At 53.1% G+C, this 18,374-nt stretch overlaps 1 protein-coding gene across 1 annotated transcript in view; it reads right to left on the reverse strand.

The window, feature by feature from the left end:
- Positions 1-208: 208 nt before the first annotated feature.
- The window catches only part of NKAIN1 (sodium/potassium transporting ATPase interacting 1), a 42,043-nt gene continuing 23,877 nt past the window's right edge, over positions 209-18,374 (reverse strand). The window contains exons 2-7 of the mRNA XM_060003339.1: positions 4,717-4,854; positions 3,219-3,299; positions 2,004-2,201; positions 1,587-1,647; positions 467-548; positions 209-311 (exon numbers count right to left, since the gene is read on the reverse strand). Of these exons, the coding sequence (XP_059859322.1) occupies positions 302-311; positions 467-548; positions 1,587-1,647; positions 2,004-2,201; positions 3,219-3,299; positions 4,717-4,854 (570 nt within the window). The 3' untranslated portion in view covers positions 209-301. The remainder of the gene's footprint in view (positions 312-466; positions 549-1,586; positions 1,648-2,003; positions 2,202-3,218; positions 3,300-4,716; positions 4,855-18,374) is intronic.

Below are 18,374 nucleotides of genomic sequence, written 5' to 3' on the forward strand. Positions count from 1 at the left end.
GGATGCTGGGTGAAGAAGGGTGAAAGGGAGAGGCTGGAGAAGGGCGGGAGGCTCCGGCACACGCCAAGGTGGAGATAAAAAAATACAAACCCCGCGAACCCCCTCCCCCGCCCCACCCCCGCCCCACCCCTTAAGTCCAGGCGGCTAAGCGCCAAGTCCATGTCTGCTTCGGACCCATGTCAAGCCGACCCAGGCTGCAGTCCGGTCAGCGAGCCGCCAGGGAGCACGCCTGCCATCTTGGCCAGAGCTCGCGGCTGCGGCGGTCTGTCTAGCCGCGGGGGTGGTCGTGGGGCACAAGCTACTACCCCGCCCTGCAGGAAACAAAGGCAGGTTAGGGAAGTGGACCCCTAAGTAGGGAGGCGGCGAGACCCGGCTGCCCTCTCCGCTCCTCCCTCCCCTTCTTTCTCCTACACTAACGCCCGAGCCGGGGTCCCTCCACCCCACCCTGCTCCGCGCCGTGACCCACGTGTACAGAGGCTGCAGTTGTAAATGCGACGTCTTCTGCGGCGCCTGGTATCCATAGGAGTCAAAACCGCCGATGAAATCAACTGCGGAAGGGCAGACGGCACGTGGTTAGAGACGGGCCTGTGAAGGGGGCAAGTTATGGGAGGCTGGGTCCTGAAAGGGAGGGATCTGAGGCCAGACCCTGTACAGGGCCTTAGGAGTTGGGCTTTGTTCCAGTGTCCTGATGGACGGGCCAAGGCCCAAGAGGATAGAGAGCTGGGGGGTGGATGGGGAGGGTGGACCTTTAAGGGAGAAGGGTGCGGAGAGGCAAGGCCTGTTGGGCGTGGGAGTGGGACGAACTGGGAATGGTTGGTGCTTGACAGGAGTGGGGCTGTGGAGCCCCTCAGAGCGACAGGAAGGGGCCTAAGAGGGGCAGGTAGCGGGGCAGTGCTGGAGCCTTGGATCGGGCACCTGGGCGTCTGGGCCTCAGCCCAGAATGGGCTGGCTATGCAGATCCCCACTCACCCTGCTGCCCCTTCTTCCCCAGCCCCCAGAGGGGCCCCTTAAATCAGGGATCCCCAACCCCCAGGCCACAGACCGGTACTGGTGTTAGGAACCGGGCCACACAGCAGGTGAGCGGCAGGCAAGCAAGCGAAGCTTCACCTGTATTTACAGCCGCTCCCCATCGCTCGCATTACCGCCTGAGCTCCGCCTCCTGTCAGATCAGCGGCGGCATTAGATTCTCATAGGAGCGTGAGCCCTGCTGTGAACTGCGCATGTGAGGGATCTAGGTTGCACGCTTCTTATGAGAATCTAATGCCTGATGATCTGAGGTGGAGCTGAGGCCGTGATGCTAGTGCTGGGGAGCGGCTGCAAGTACAGATTATCATTAGCAGAGAGGTTTGACTGCACAGAGGCCATAATAAATCAATGCACTTGAATCATCCTGAAAGCACCCCCCCACCCCCCGTCCACGGAAAAAATTGTCTTCCATGAAACCGGTCCCTGGTGCCAGAAAGGTTGGGGACCGCTGCCTTAAATAACCCAGGGCTCCCTCCTGCTCTGGCCCCTGTCCAGGGTGCTGACTGCGTGGGGTGGCACGCGGCCAGGTTTCCCCAGTTCCCTAGGGGCTCCGCACTCACAGCTGTCCTCCTCCTCCAGGAATACTTTGCTCACGTAGCAGGCGAACACGAAGCCGAACAGCTGGGGGAGGACACAGCGCGTCAGGGAGGGAGGGAGGGAGGAGAGGGAAGCTCTTCCTTCACCCCCTGCCTGGCCCTGCCCACCCCCGCTGGGGGGTCCATGTGTGCTAAGAGGAAGGCAAACCCATAACAACTCCAAGTCAAATGACTGCGCCTTAAACTTAATATGCCTGGTTCTATTCTCCGTTCTGGGAGTATGATTTTGGACAAGTAATTATTTTACCTCTTTGAGCCTCAGTTTCCCCAGTTGGACCTGGGCAATACCTTACTGGCTTGTTAAGAGGAAAGAGGATCATGGAACTGTGTGTGTAAAGTGCCTAGGGCAGGGCTGAGACAGGCAGGGGGACAGGAACTCACAGCCAGGAAGATCTGCAGGGCACTGCTGAGTGCTTCAATGTAGGGATAGTCAAGCAGGCAGCCGGTGACCGAGATGACATGGTGGTCCTCCAGGGCCAGGCGGGAGTTCAGGACAGGTGTCACCAGGCAGCCTGGCCCGTTCTCCATCCACCAGGAGCGGTGCAGGGATGTGTTGAAGGTCATGATGAAGTCCCGGTCCTAGGGGCAGAGGGGCCTAGGATACTGAGCTTGGGCCGGAGGTGGTGGGGGTGGGGCGGAAATCCTCCCCAGGCTCCAGGAGACTTCTTTTTTTTTTGGCAGCACCGCACTTCTTGTGGGATCCTAGTTCCCTGACCAGGGATCGAACCCGGGCCCCGGCAGTGAAAGTGCCGAGTCCTAACCACTGGACCCCCAGGGAATTCCCTCCAGAAGACTTTATATAAGGTCTGCTTCACACCTGGGTTGTTGTAACAGCTTCCCTTCCTGGCTTGATTTGCGAAAAGTATGGAAGTCTGTATCTGCAAGTCTACATTTGGCCAGTAGGTGGCGCTTGATGACCATGCAGGCCTCACTCCTCTATCAGAGATGGAAGGGGCTGCTTCAAACCCACAGGAGTCTCAGAATTTCAGGGCTGGAAGGGACATTAATGGTGACGGGGTCCAATTATCCAGCTGTTGGTGAAATTCTAATACAGACCCCTTCACAGCCCATTCAGCCTCTCCACTGCTCCCTGTGCGTGACCCTGGGCAAACCTCTTTAGACCTTGGTCTCCCCGTTTGAAATGGAGAAGGGGCTGGCCTACATCAGAAGTTCTTACCCACGTGCGCATCTGTTTTCCTCAGTCCATGCACTCAGGCAGTCTATTAACAAATATTCACTGCATGCTGACTTGGTGCCAAGCACTGAGACGTTCGATCTCCTTTCATCCCCTCAGCAACCACATGAAATTGGGGTTTCTATTCACTATACTTACTAGATGACGAAATTGAAGCTCAGAGAGGGTAAGCCACCCTCGGGACCGCGAGGGAATTCCCCATCACTTGTTTTTAAGAAGTACAGAGGATGCCAGAAATGAAAACGTAGGGATAGGGGACAGGGAGCACAGATTACTCGAATGTGTAGAGGGCGGTCTCTTCAAGAGATGCTGCCCCTGAGACCCACACCACAGGAGCCCTCGGGGCAGGGGATGGGAACGGTCAGTCTCTGCTCTCTGGCACTGCCAGGCCTGAGGCTTACCTGGGACAGCTGTCCGACCTCCAAGTAGAAGCAGATGATAAACGCATTCCAGCCAACCCAAAGCACCAGCCAGGCTGCATACTGGGGAAAGCAGAGGTGGGATCAGGGTGGGGCCTGGAGGAGTGGGGATGGGGCGGGTCAATGGACGGAGGAGACCTTTGTAGGGGAAACTATGACAGTGCCTCACTCAGAAAGCAATATAGTTTACACATCATTTTACAACCATCCAGTCCTTACCAGAGCCCTGCAGGGAAGGCGCTGTCTTTCTCTTTAAAGATAACTAAGTTAAGGCTCAGAGAGGTTGACATTTTCCAAGATCACACAGCTAGGAAGAGGTAGAGCTGGCATGCAAACCTAAGTCCTCTGGTAGCTAATCCTATCCACTCTGCAGAGAACCACAGACACCAGATGGCATCCTACCCACGGCAAAGAACTAGAGAGGAGCTGGATATTTCCACCCAAATCCCATGCCTAAGCCAGTGGCAGCCGTCTGGCAGACAGTGCCGTTTACAGTGGTGCCGGGGGCTTTCCTGAGAACTGGAGAGAAGGGTCCTCTTATCTCAGGTGAGGGAGAGCTTTGGAAGGGCCCTGTTCACCTGGCTTCTGGAACTGAGCCTGTGGGAGGTGTGGAGAAGCCCTAGAATGAGCGCGAGTGGGCTCTGGGGGGGGCATGACATTACATGGCATTGTTACTTTGGGTGTCAAGCATTTCTGTCATAAATCTATCAGAAAGCCTTTTCCCTCAAGAGAGGTGTATAAATGAGTCACTGAGGAAGAGCAAGGGACAAGGATGAGACTAGTTGAAAACAGGAGTTTGATAATCAAGGACCAGAGCTTGGAAAGAGGAAGTAGGAGGAGGGAGCCAGGGACATAATGCATTCCTGGGATTGGGGCACAGGAGGCACTGGCCTCAAGGCCACACTAGCCACACTAGACCACATTTTTGATGAACATCAAGGGACAGAAGCCAAGCCTTCCTGAAGCAACTTGAGAAACCAAACAAGATGAAGTCCAGCCCTCGCACGGGCTTACTGGGCAGCGTGGTGATGCGGCAGGAGCCTTCGCTCTGGACAGGATGCTCTAACCCTGCCACTTATTAGCTGTGTGACTTTAGGAAGCCTTGTCACCTTTCTGAGCCTCATTTCCTCATCTGGAAAATGGAGATAAGATATACTTCGCAGGGCTGTCATAAAGATAAGTAAAGCAGGTGAAACTCTTAGCACGTGCCTGGAATATGGTAGGCACTCACTAAATGATATACCTTGCGAATATTTGGAATTTTCTGTAGAAAATTCTTTAGGAAAAATACTAATTTTGTCTCCACTGAGCAAAGAAGCATTGGGATTTGAACATCCACATCACCAGCTGGGCTGGAGCCCAGCCAGTGGCAGGGGTCTAGGTGCCCAGGGTGGAGGGCAGCTTTGGCTGGAGAACAAGGTGGGAACGGATGGGGATGAGAAGAGGGGGTTGGCTTGTGGAGAGGCCAAGTGAGCCATACCAGAATGAGGTACCGGGAGCGGTACTGCACGGTACCAAAGATGCCCAGGATAACTGCCATGATGTGCAGGAAGTTGGCTAGGATAGGAGCCCACTGGTAGCCCAGGAAGTCAAAGATCTGCCGCTCCAACGCAGCCACCTGTGGGAAAGAGCAGGCTGAGGCCACAGTCACCACCTAAAAAAGGAGGACAGGTACTCCTTTTCAACCCTGTGGAGCAGGTGACACCAGTTACCATGGTGATGAGGAACCATGACCTGATTATACACAAGTCTCAGAGCCATCCCAGCCCCGCAGTTCCAAAGGGATGCTGGGAAGTGAGGACAGGTCTGTGAGGATGAGCGGGACAGAGCCCTGTTCATCACTTAGGGGTGGGCTAAAGGGAGATGGGAGCTGGGGTTCAGAATGCCTTCCTCCCTGCCAAGAAGCCTCCCCATTGGCATCTATACTTTCCCTGGGGGGCGGGTCTCTGCCCGTGGTCAGGATCCAGACTGCCTCCCCCTAGCTCTGGCCTAGGGCTGAGCCAGGGCCCTGGAGACCCCGGGGAAGCCTGGGGGCTCGGTCACATTCTTCCAAGGACCCCTATCTGGAGGTTGCCCTGGCCCACGGGATCCATGGGCTACAGAGAAAAGGGATTTTTTTCACTCCCTGTCCCTGAGGGAGCTGTAGTGGGTTGCACAATTGGCCTCAAATTCTTTCTCTTCCTGCTTCCGTGCTCTTTAGCAGTGCCCTCCCACACTAATTTTGTGCTTGGTCACGTGACTTGCTTTGTTCAAGGGGACTTTAGCAAAGAGGAAGCAAGTGAAGGCTTGAAAAACGCCGGTGCATTGGAGCTTGCCCACTTGTTATACTCGTAACACAGAGAACACCTTGTGAAAGAGCTCAAGCCGACCTGCTGGAGGAAGAGAAGCCACAGAGAAAAGAACCAAGGCACCCCAGCTGACAGACAGTCAACCATCAACACACACGAGTGAGGCCATCCTAGATCATTCAGATGCTAGCCAACCCACCAACTGACCAAAGACAGGTCGCCAGACCAAAAAATCTCCCAGCTGACCCACAGAATCGTGAGCTAAATAAAATGGTTGTTTTATTTTTTTATTATTATTTTTCTTCAATTTTTGGCTGTGCCACGTGGCTTTCACGATCTTAGTTCCCTAACCAGGGATCGAACCCAGGCCCATGGCAGTGAAAGTGCTGAGTCCTAACCACTGGACCACCGGGGAATTCCCTAAAATGGCTGTTTTAAACCACTGCATTTTGGAGGGATTTGTTATGCAGCAAAAGGTAACTGATATAGGACTCAGTCAACACTCCCTTTCCAGAAGCCCCTGGTTCAACCTTTCAGCTGATACATTTAGGAACAAAGGTACCAAGGATACCAGTTGTTACTGACTGTCCCATATTCCTTCTTCTGTTGACAGAACTTATCTCTTTGTTTTGGAAACTGCCTCCCAGACCCTCAGTCCATGTGGCTTGGGTGGGGCTGAGCCCACTTCTAATTTCTTTTTTTTTTTAATAAATTTATTTATTTTATTTATTTATTTTTGGCTGTGTTGGGTCTTCGTTCCTGTGTGCAGGCTTTCTCTAGTTGCGGCGAGTGGGGGCTACCCTTTGTTGCGGTACGCGGGCTTCTCATTGCAGTGGTTTCGCTTGTTGCAGAGCACAGGCTCTAGGCACGTGAGCTTCAGTAGTTGTGGTATGCGGGCTCAGTTGTTGTGGCTCATGGGCTCTAGAGCGCAGGCTCGGTAGTTGTGGCGCACGGGCTTAGTTGCTCCACGGCATGTAGGATCTTCCTGGACCAGGGCTTGAACCCATGTCCCCTGCATTGGCAGGCGGATTCCTAACCACTGCGCCACCAGGGAAGTCCCCCCACTTCTAATTTCTGCAATGGGCTAGTGACCCAAGTCTAAGCAAATAGGCAACACACAGTGATCTGTCCAGGGATGGGCACTCAGCCTGCACCCTGAGAGTTATCCTGGATACTTGCTGGGGCATCAGGACAGAGACGCCACCTGCCAAGATACCTGGATGGGCATAGTGTCAGCTGAGAGCTGTTGGTGGCTGTCTTTGCCACCACTTGGGGGACAGCCAGCTTGAGGAGGAAGCCAAAGCTAAAGGAAAGAGAGTGAGGAAGGAAGAGTGAACAAACAAGGGGAGTGTCTGGGAGACATCGTTTTAGGTCTGAGGATCTAGCCATGCCTAAACAAATTCTCCCTCCTTGTACTTCTGATTCTGTCACTTGCACCCAAGAGTCCTGACTACATAGAAGGAGAGAGAAGAGGGTCTGCCTAGGGAGGAAGAAAGAAGATCCTGATAAAGTAAGAAGATCCCAGAAGCCTTTTTCCTGGCAGGGAGGCAAGAGGAGATGGAGCTGATGGTACCACACAGATGGCAAAGCTTGGGCAGAGACCCAGGAAGCTGCAGGCCCAACCCTGGCACCCACCCACCTGGCACCAGCCTGCCTCTTGCTGGTGACTCCCCTCCCAGAGCTCTGCAGATTGTAAAGAGCCTTCCAAGTTCATCTCTCACTGGATACTTCTTGGCAGAAAGGCACTGCTGAGATCATTAACTCAGAAGAAAGAAACCATGAGGCTCAGAGAGGGGAAGTGACTTGCCCAAGGTCACACAGCAGGTTGGTGGCAGAGCCAGACAGCCATTCTGCCTTTGTCTGCCTCCTGTCCCACCTTGGCACCAACACACCACCTTTCCCAGTTGGCACTGGCTCGGGAGTTAAGACATGTGGTTTCTGGTTGAGAGCCTGACACTGGTTCCCGGCTTACTTGGGCAGGCTGCCTTCTCTGTGGGTCTTCAGATCCTCTTACATAGAGGCTGCCAGACTAAATGACCTCTAAGGGCCCTTCTGGTTTTGAATCCAGTGGCCTGCCAACCTTGGGGGAGAAACTCCCCAGGCTGCTTCCCCTCCCCACAGCTCCTGCCCCACTTCTCTTCTTCCTACCCTGACTCTGTTAGGCCTTAGGGAGTCCTGGTGGTTTGCGGTCCAGCTGGATGCTCTCGGTTCAGCTGGCACAGGGTCCTGGCAAGGAGGGTGAGACAGAGTTGCCCAGGCTCGTAGTGTAGTTGGGGAGACACCCTGCCTGGATACAACTACCTAAACCTGACATCACCCCTACCCCCACTCTGGCCCTAGCTCAAAACTCCTGTGTTCTCAGGGACCTCATTGATAAAGTGAGCAGCACTGGAGTCACTAAAACTCAAGTTCAAACTGCAGTTCTGCTGTGTGACTTAGGGCAAATTACTTTCCCTCTCTGAGCCTATTTCTTTAACTATAAATGAGGAAGATAATCCCTCCCCTGAGAAGTTGTTGTGAGGATATGGAGACATCACATAAACTAATAATTAGACTTAATATACGGTGGTTAATTAGTAGGAGACCTAACAGTCAAAGCTTCTTAGTTGGGCTTTGAAGGCTGCTAGGATCTGGCTCAATTCTTTATTCCCAGCCAGTTCCTGCCCCCAAGCAGCTGAAATAACAGTTGAGGATCCACCATCATTTCCCTTTCCTTATATCCAAGTCCTCCTTGGTTTTCAAAACATAGCACAATTTTCTCCGTTCCTAGGAAGACCTCCTGACTGGCCCAAAGGGATCTCTCTTTCCACTGAATATGGAACACTGGCTGTTCTTGTCACTCTGAGCCATCCTTCCAGCCTCCCTCCAGCCTCCCATCCAACAACTGCCCATTCATTCATCAAAACGCCATCCACATCCATTTACTCCTCCATCTGACATCTGACATGCCCTCATCCATCCAGGGTACATCATTTACTTATTCACAGAACGTTTAGTCTGTGTCAGACCCGGTGCTGGCGCGGATATGCTGAAATGAATACGTTGCAGTCCCTGCCCTTTGGGAACTCAGAGCCTAGGAGGGGAGACGGATGGAAAATTGGACAGTTAAAAACCACTGTGATCAGCGGGATAACCCAGGCCTGAACGATGCTGCCTCTCCCTCCAACGGTGAGTGCAGAAATCGATGTAAATAAATAAATAGTTTAATTGAGATTCAGTGTCTTATAAATAACCCCAATTCTAAAGTTGTTATCTTTTATTCAAAAACAAAGGTAAATATTCCAGAACTCCTGCTTCTGCAGCAGTGACATGCAGGTAATTAACAAATAAAGATAAGAACAAAAAATAGGAGGAATATCTTCCCCATCTGGTGGCAATGACTTAGAAACAATAATGTCAGGGCTGCAGCGGTGGTAAATCATAACTGGCCTTGGAGTGTCTCTTTTTTTCTTCTTCCTTCTGGCCGCACTGCTCTGCATGTGGGATCTTACTTCCCCAACCAGGGATCAAACCTGTGCCCCTTGCACTGGAAGTGCAGAGTCTTAACCACTGGACCACCAGGGAAGTGCCTAGAGTGTCTTTTTTACTTTGATGGGAGGACCTGTGTGGAGACAATAGCAACCTACTCCGTTGCAAAAAGTTCAAGTACACGTGCATTGAGAGGGCAAAAGTGACTTCGGGGGGCTTCCCTGGTGGTGCAGTGGTTAAGAATCCCCTGGCCAACGCAGGGGACACAGGTTCGAGCCCTGGTCCGGGAAGATTCCACATGCCACAGAGCAACTAAGCCCGTGCTCCACAACTACTGAGCCTGTGCTTTAGAGCCCACGAGCCACAACTACTGAAGCCCGTGAGCCTAGAGCCCGTGCTCCCCAACAAGACAAGCCACCGCAATGAGAAGCCCACGCACTGCAACAAAGAGTAGCCCCTGCTCGCCACAACTAGAGAAAGCCCGCACACAGCAATGAAGACCCAACGCAGCCAAATTAATTAATTAATTATTTTTTTAAAAAAGTGACTTCAGGGATATTTTTTCCTGGTTAGCCTACAAGTTAGGTGAGGCTGGCTTCTTGGGCCTCTCTCCTAAGTGGGCCAGCACAGAAGCTTCTGTGGGCAACTGCTGTAGCCTCCCGCCTCATCTCCTGGCAGAAGGAGGCTGCCTACCGACCTACCGAATGCTTTTTCTAAACCACAAATCTGGTCGAATCACTCTTGTCATCAATGCAGCCCAGAGAGCCTGGGGTAATCCTTATGGCCTCTGGGTCAGCCAATCCCCCGGTCACAAGGACCCCAGATAAGCGGGATGAGTCCCCTGACTGTAGTCCCAGAAAGACAGATGAGATCCAGTCCCCCCAGCCTCACAGCCCTGTCTGGATCTGTCAATGCCCACAGAGTAAGGCCCACTTTCCTGCCCATTGGTCCTCTCTGCCCTTGATCTCCACAATGCTCTATGCCGCTTCCTCTGACCCAGCCCTCCCCTGGCCCCCGGCCCCCTTTCATGACCCCTTCCACACCAGCAAGTGTCTCTACGGCCTCGGCGCCTTCCCTAAGGGGTCCCCCCACCCCTTAAACGTTGCACCCAAGAACGCTGTCTTCCCTGTAGTCTTCTCAGTGACTCTGTTTCTCTTCTCTCATCCCATGCTCCTCAGGCCCAAAGGTGGGGTTGGTATCCTCTGGGGTCCCCAAACTGCCTGCAGAACTGTGCGACCCAGTGGCTATCCCACCCTCATCCACTGCTGGACTCATCAGCCACTGGCCTCCGGGTCTTGTCCCTTCCTTGAAAACGATCCCATGACCGCTGCATCATCCTGGTCGACTCTGACATCTGGGGGCCACCCCCTCCAGCACCCTAACCTCTCAAGTCCTCTCCCATGACCTTTGCTTCCATTCTTCCTTGTCCATGGCCACTTCTTGGAATGTGTCATCACCCATAACTGCCCTGCCTCCGAAGCCGCCAATTTGAGAGCCCCTCTCAGACACCCCAGCTTCTTCCCAACACCCTTCACGATGATGACGGGCCCATCAGCCTGCTGGGATCATGTGACCCCTCACTTCACCATCAGCTTTGCCTGTAACCCAAACTGTCATACTCCTCTGCCTTTTCATCACGTCTGGGAGGAAAAGCCCACACCTGGATGAACCCAATTAATAGTTTTCTCAGTTCTCGCAAAGCAGCCAAGCACTTCTGGAGAAAGTCACTCCACGGGGCAGACTGGGGCCACTGGAGATCCGGAATAATCGACTACAAGAAGCTCCCCGATGCTGTCCCACAACCCAACTAGGCTTCTCTGAGGAACTCACTCCTAGTATTTCAGATCTTCTTGCTGTCCTCACCCTCCTGGGTCCCCTTCGCCCCCACCCTGGTAAAGACCTGGTCTCCCCCCACCCCCTATACTTGACGCTCTGTCCCTCCCCGCACTAAAGGTCAATGCCTCCTCCTGCATTCTGAACCCTGTCTTCTACCTACTCGGCAGCCCACATCATCCACGATCTCTTCTCTTGTAAACCCAATCTCTTCCCCTGCCCAGAATCCTTCCCACTGGCTCCTAAACATGCTTAAGCCTCTTCTACTTAAAAAAATAAAGTAAATTGGGCTTCCCTGGTGGCGCAGTGGTTGAGAGTCCGCCTGCCGATGCAGGGGACACGGGTTCGTGCCCCGGTCCGGGAAGATCCCACATGCCGCGGAGCGGCTGGGCCCGTGAGCCATGGCCGCTGAGCCTGTGCATCCGGAGCCTGTGCTCCGCAACGGGAGAGGCCACAGCAGTGAGAGGCCCGCGTACCGCCAAAAAAACAAACAAGCAAAAAACAAAAAAAATAAATAGAAAGTCCCCTTTTCCCCCTCCAACTAATGCCTTATCTAGTCCAATGCTCTCACATCCAAAACTGTTTAAAGGTCTCCATGCCCTCCCTGCTACTCACCCCTCCACCCACTTGCTACAATTTGGTCCAGGGGTTAGGAGCAGAGCTGGGTTAGAATCCTGGAGCCGCTGGTTTTTCTACAACTCTGGGAAGTCACTTAACCTCTCTGTGCCTCAGTTTTCTCACCAACAAAATGGGTATGATTCATAGTACTTCCTTCATCTGGTTGTGAGGAGAGTCAGCATTATTTAAAATTACATTCCGCTGCCGAGCTCCCTGCCTCCCCCCTTGCTTTATTTTCTCCACGGCACTTATCACTGACTAACATACTATTCACTCCTTATTTACTGCCTCCTGCATTAGAAGGCAAACTCCATGAGAGTGGATGTTCACTGCTGCATTTCCAGCGGCGAGAGCCATGCCTGGAGCACACATTCTCCACCTCCTTGGCCTGATTCCGGTGCAGCCTATCCTCCTGCGCAGTCAGGCCCCTAAGTATCAGAGCACCTCAGGGCCACAGCCCAGCCCCTCTTCACACTCCACGTGTCCCAGCAAATGCATGTCCCCCCGCCCCCAGCTTCAGTTCCTTCAGCCTCCAGCCCCTTTATAACCAAGTACCCATTGGATGGTTCATCATGAACTTAATACATCCAAACCTAGTCCATTTGCAGTGATGTGGGCCCCATGATGTGTCCGGCTGCATGACCAAGAACGGTAAGCTGTAGGCCCTGGTCTTCCTGCTGCTCACCTGCGTTCCCAGTCTGTCATCAACTGGCTCTCTGCTCTTCTGAATCTCTCTCACATCTGGCCACCTTCCTCCCTCTACCTTCTCTCACCTGGCCAACTGCAATACCAGCCCCCAGTCTACTTCAAGCCTAACCCACCCCTGTTTCCGGAGTGAGGCTTCCACGAGGCTCCCCTGCTGCCCCTCCCCCTGCCCTTAGCTCCCCACCCCCATCCCCGATTATTTATTTATTGGGTAGCTGCCAGCTGAGGGGGATGCAGTTGCCATGGGAACTTTCAGCCCTGAGTCAGGGCTGCCTCTGCTCTCAGTAGGATGCTCTTGTCTGTCTAGACGCCAACCCCAGGAGCCCAACACCAGGTGGGGGGTTGGGGATAGGGAGTGAGAAATGAATAATGCAGATGGGCCCACCCCGGCCCCCAGGAAGCCGGCTGGGGGAGAGGGCGGGCAGAGGGCTGGGCTTGGGGCCACAGAACCCAACAGAAGTCTCTTGTGTCCAAGCCCTTGCCAGCCAGTTCTGCAAGTCAACTACTTTCCTGTCCAAAATTCCAGCCATATCGCCAGGGGACTTAGATACAGAAGTCAGGCTGTCTGGGGAATGACGAGGAAGGGGCTCCTGAAGTTTCTGGAGAATAGTTTGGTCGCGCCTGGTCTCCTTTACTGACATTAGTTCACACAGATGCTGAGGTGGGAAGAACCCGCCATTGGGGGTCAGGCACACCTGAGTTCCATTCCCAGCTCAGTCCCTGACTCACTGTGTGACCTCAGGCAAGTTACTCCCCTTTCTGGGAAAACGTCCTGAGGATTTGGACAGTGCATGTAAAGCTCTCATCCCGGTACTTGGTACACAGTTGGTGCTCAGGATATGACTACAGCCTTTGCTGCATCCCCAAACTCAAGCCCCCCTTTTCCCAATGGATTTCTGAGGCAGCTGACAAAATTAAACTCGACTCAGCCCCTCATCCGTGAAATGAGGTAGTGGGACTGAAGCTGCAGATGGCAGAACTGGAAGGACCCCTGGAGATCTGTTGGTCCAACCCCCTCATTAGAGAGGTGAGCAAACTGACAGCAGAGAGGGGCAGTGACTCGTCTAAGGAGAGGGTCTTCTCTCTTTCTCTGAGCTCTGTCCCCATCTCCAGGGTCCATCTGGCGTCCATGCCATTTGAGTATGAGTTGAAATAAACAGCCAGCAAGAGATTAAAAGGAGTACAGTCATGGAGACCAGGTAGTCTCTGGCAGGGTCAGGGAAGATGGGCCTAAAAGGGACTCAATTCAGCGAACAAATATTTCTTGAGCACCTACTACGTGCCAGGCCCAGGTATACAGCAATGAGCAAGCTGGCGTGGTTTCGGCTCCATAGAGTTCTAGTCTAAAGACAGATACCACAGTCCTCTGGGAGCTGACGAAGGGGGCTTCTGTGCCTGGTTTCCCACCCACTGTGCATAGTGACCTGTGGGGAGTTCTTTCTACCCCCAACACACGCACACATTCTCTCTCTCTCTCTTTCTTTTCCAGGGCTCCCACAGCCCTTCTGCCTCTCTCTGTCCCAGCCTGCATCCTGCTGGAAAATGGCCAAGGCTATCAGAGTTAAGTGAAAAAAAAACCAAAACAAGCTGCAGAACAATATGATTCCATTTATGTAAAAAAAACAAAAGCAAAAAAAAAAGACACATGAAATGTGTGTGATTGTAAATGCAGAATCAAGAGCCTGGGAAACATAACAAACGGTTATGAGAACTTCTCTCTAGGGAGCGGGAAGGGGGAAACTTTTACTTTTAAATACATAAACTTTGGTATTTCTAAGATGTTTTAAAACAAAGCTATAATTTTTAAAAAGTTAAGAGAAATGTTGTAAGATGTTGTTGACTCGTTGTTAGACTGTGTGAAAGAGCACTTGGGCGGCTCAGAGGATCTGAGGTCTCCTTCTGTGATGTGAATGTGCCTTGGGATCCAGGGCAAGACTCCTCTGGGCCTCAGTGTTCTCATCTGTACAATGGGGGCCTCTGCCGCTCCAAGTCGCTATCTAGGCCTGGTGTTGCTGCAGCCCGCCTGCCTTCAGGGGAACTGCCTTGGGGTCCTGTGACCTCTGCTGAGAGCCTAATGGCCCGTCTTCACCAGAAGGTGGTTCTGCCAGTCCCTGGTACAGCCTGCCTCTAGGTTCTGCCTGGGTCATCAGAGCCCTGCCTCTCCCTGACTACACACAGATCCACCATCACCCCTCCTCCAGGTGCCATCAGCCCTCTCCCCACAGGCCTTGTGCGGCCACCTTGATATGAGGAGGCTCAGTGTGGTCACTTGAGTCTCCTGAAGTCACTCAGACAGGATGTGGCAGAGCTAAGGTCTGAGCTCTGTCTCTACACCCACTGCTCTTCCCACTCACCAGACATCTCTCCAGAGACAGTCACGGGCATACGAAGGGACAGAGTGGAGGCGGGGGCAGAACGTGCTCTGCATCAAAGGGCCTCTGATGAGCCGCCCAGCCCAGCCTCCCATGGGCAGTGAAGTAACAGCTAATGTTTATTAACCTATTAGTGCCAGGCACTGTCCTGAGTACTTCACACCTGTTCATTCATTCATTCTACCAATTCATTCATTCATTCTACCAATTCATTCATTCATTCTACCAATTCATTCATTCAACCAATTCATTCATTCATTCTACCAATTCATTCATTCGTTCTACCAACAGTTCTTGAGCGTCTTTTCTAGGCTTAGTGCTGAGAACTCAGTGGTGAATACAGAGGGCCCAGCTCCTGTCCTCACGGGATGACAGTCCTGCCCGTAGCCTCCTCAGTGCAGTCATCAGAACACCTGCCCCAGGCCACAGAGCAGGGGAAGTGGGAAAGGGGCAAGAAGAGAGGAAGCTCTTTCCCACTAGAAAACTAGGGAATTCCCTGGCAGTCCAGTAGTTAGGGCTCCGTGCTTTCACTGCCGAGGGCCTGGGTTCAATCCCTGGTTGAACTAAGATCCTGCAAGCCGTGCGATGCGGCCAAGCAACAAAACTAACCTCTCCCAATGGGTCTTAGAATTGTAGAGTCATTTATTGAGTACCTACTGTATACTACCCCTCATACTCGGGTCACATTTCTCTTTTTTTTTTTGGCCTGTGCCGAGTGGCTTGCAGGCCCAGGCCCCCGGCAGTGGAAGCGCAGAGTCCTAACCACTGGACCACCAGGGAATTCCTGGGTCACATCTCTTAATCTTCCCCCTACGGATAGATGAGGAAACTGAGGCTCAGGAAAGCCAAGGGGCTCACCCACAGGCACTCGGAAGAGCTGAGTCTGCAGCCGGTCTGCTGGGGCAGAGCCCTTTGCTCCCCACCAAGTGGTTCTCTGAGACTAGGCTACTCTCGCCCCTACAGCCCTGCTCCATAGCACCTTCTGCTCTCAAGGGTAACCTTCCTCCGCTCAGTGCTGCGCCCTCCTCCTCGGACAGCTCCCCAGCCCCCAAGTCCTCAGACTGCCATCTGTCTGTCCTCACACCCTCCCACTATGGCCCAGCCCCCTACCTCAGTTGGGCCTGGGGGAGCCAGGGAGCAGCTGGTCACTACCTTCCACGTAATTAGCCCTCAGAGACCATGCCTGGAGCTGTTAGAGAGGCCCAGGACTGTCTCAGTGGGCTGGTCTGGCCAGCCCTGAACCTGTCAGGAGGCAGCGGCTGGGGCTTGGCCTGTCTCCATGGCAACCCCATCCCCTCACCCCAGTGATTACTGACCAGTCCACAGCTGGGGGGCTCCTCAGGCCCCTTCTGGGCAGACCTATCCCACTATACCTCTGAGCTGGCAGCTCCATTAGAACAACAGGTCTGGTAGTGGTCTAATTAGCATATATCTACATTAATTTGCATAACTCCTGGGCCTAGCAGCCCAGGCTGATATCAAGGTCAGTCTAAAATCAAAGGGTCCCTCTAATCTCATGGGGTGCCTAGCTCCTCATCGACCATCTGGTCCAAACTCACAGGCGCCAGACTGGGAGGTGGTGTGGGCAGTGCAGAGAAGGGCCTTCAGGCCAGTGACTCTCTGTGACTCAGTCTCCTGCTCTGTAGAATGGGCACAAGGTGCCTACTTCACAGCAGTGTTGAGAAGATCAACACCGGGACTTCCCTGGTGGTCCGGCGGTTAAGACTCCAAGCTCCCAATGCAGGGGTCCCAGGTTCCATCCCTGGTCAGGGAACTAGATCCTGTATGCCGCAACTAAAAGATCCTGCATGCCGCAACTAAAAGATCCTGCATGCTGCAACTAAGACCTGGCGCAGCCAAATAAATAAATGAATATTTTTTTTAAAAAAAAGATCAAGGGGTCTTCTAGATTCATTCCCAAGTCCAGGCCTCACCCCACTCCTCCAACCCCCAATCTCCACTCCCAGAGCGCTCTGCTTCCTGCCTGTGGGGCAGGCCCTTCTTACAGGCCCATAAAAGCCTGCAGGAACCTGCTTTCCCCCAGGAGGCTCCTCCCACCAGGCCCTCCCTCAACCTTAATTTCTGGGTCCTGGCTGGAAGTGTATTAGAAGCTGCAGGCTACCAGCTTTGGCCTTTCATCAACACCTCTGGGCTTTGACCTGGTTGGTGCACAGCTGAGAAGCAGGGGAACAGAGGGCATCTGGCCTCACCCTGGCCCCCAGCACCACCCACTCCAGCGCACCCTTTGGAAAACCATGTGAGGCAGTTTAGGGCATGCTCTGGAGTCACACTGCTTGGGTTTATCTTCCAAATGAGCCTCAGTGTCTCCATCTGTAAAATGGGGACAACAAGCCACACTTCTTGGAGTCATGAAAATTAAATGAGATAATGTATGTCAAGAGCCTGACATAGTAAGCACTCCTTAAATGTTAACTGTTATTATTAAAATAATGACAGTAATAAGAAAGAAACCTGAGACCACCTTGAGGGTCAAAGAAGGGTTTACAGAGGAGGTGATATTTAAATTTGGCCTGGAACTGACTATAAAAAAAAAACCCAACAGCACTGCAAACACTCTGGATGTCCATCAGAAAGACACACAGTAAATTATGGCACCTCCCTGTGATGAAACCAATACAGCCATTACAACGGTGAGGAAAGAGGGCCAACCTGCGTGGTGTGAAAAGGCTGCAGGGCCACTTGAGATGTATGAACTTATTTTTGTGTAGAAGAAAGAAAAAGAGGCTTCCCTGGTGGCGCAGTGGTTGAGAGTCCGCCTGCCGATGCAGGGGACGCGGGTTCGTGCCCCGGTCCGGGAGGATCCCACATGCCGCGGAGCGGCTGGGCCGTGAGCCATGGGCGCTGCGCCTGCGCGTCCGGAGCCTGTGCTCCGCAACGGGAGAGGCCGCAACAGTGAGAGGCCCGCGTACCACAAAAAAAAAAAAAAAAAAAAAAAAAGAATCATCAAACTGTTAACTCTGGAGAGTGGAATTGGAAGGGGTCTTTGAGAGTCAACTAGAGATATTTCTGTAAGGTTGTTACATTGATGAGTAATACTTTTATAAGAAAACAAAATAAAGAAGAAATTACTAGGGGATGAATGAGCATGGGCAAAACCCCTGAGGTGTGGGTGGGGTGACCAACTGTCCTGGTTGGCCTGGGGCTGTGGAGTTTCTCGAGGTGCAGCACTTGAGTGGATAAACCCCAAAGTCCCAGGCAAACTGGGACAAGCTGGTCACCCCAGATGTGGAAGGGTATGGACCACTTATGGGCCTGGGGACAGCTCTGGATGGATGAAATGAGGGGTGGCAGGGTGGGAACACTGGGCTGGGCCTCAGACCTAGAGCTTTATCCCGCTGGCCCCAGGAGCCAGGGAAGGTTTGAGCAGAGGGACATGGAAGCTGGATGCTTCAAAGCACGGGGCTCTCTGGCTGGGGAGGAGGCTGGAGGTGGGAGATCAGGTGGAGACGCAGAAGCCTTCCTTGGACGGCTGAGGGCAGGGCCCAGAATCCCCCTCCATGCTCGCGGTCCCACTCTCCTAGAAATCCCACCTTCTTAGAGATGCCCTCTCTACCTCTGCCCCTGTCCCCGTGTCCAAACTGTTGGCACAGCCCCAGCGCCAATCCTCCAACAGGCTCCGGAGCGGGCAGTGAAGGCCCGGGAGGAGGGCGCCCTCCAGAGAGAAGCACTTCAGACAGCGTGGAGGGGAAGACAACCCAGATGGAGAAAACCCACCAAAAACCAGGTTCTCCCAGGAGACGCCAGCTGCAGACAAAGGGACATTTGGATAAATATAAAGGTGATTAACCAGATCTCCCCATTAAGTATAATGAATGACACCACATAATTAAGTC

Source organism: Delphinus delphis, chromosome 1 (assembly GCF_949987515.2).
Source record: "Delphinus delphis chromosome 1, mDelDel1.2, whole genome shotgun sequence".
In the NCBI taxonomy this organism is placed as follows: domain Eukaryota; kingdom Metazoa; phylum Chordata; class Mammalia; order Artiodactyla; family Delphinidae; genus Delphinus; species Delphinus delphis.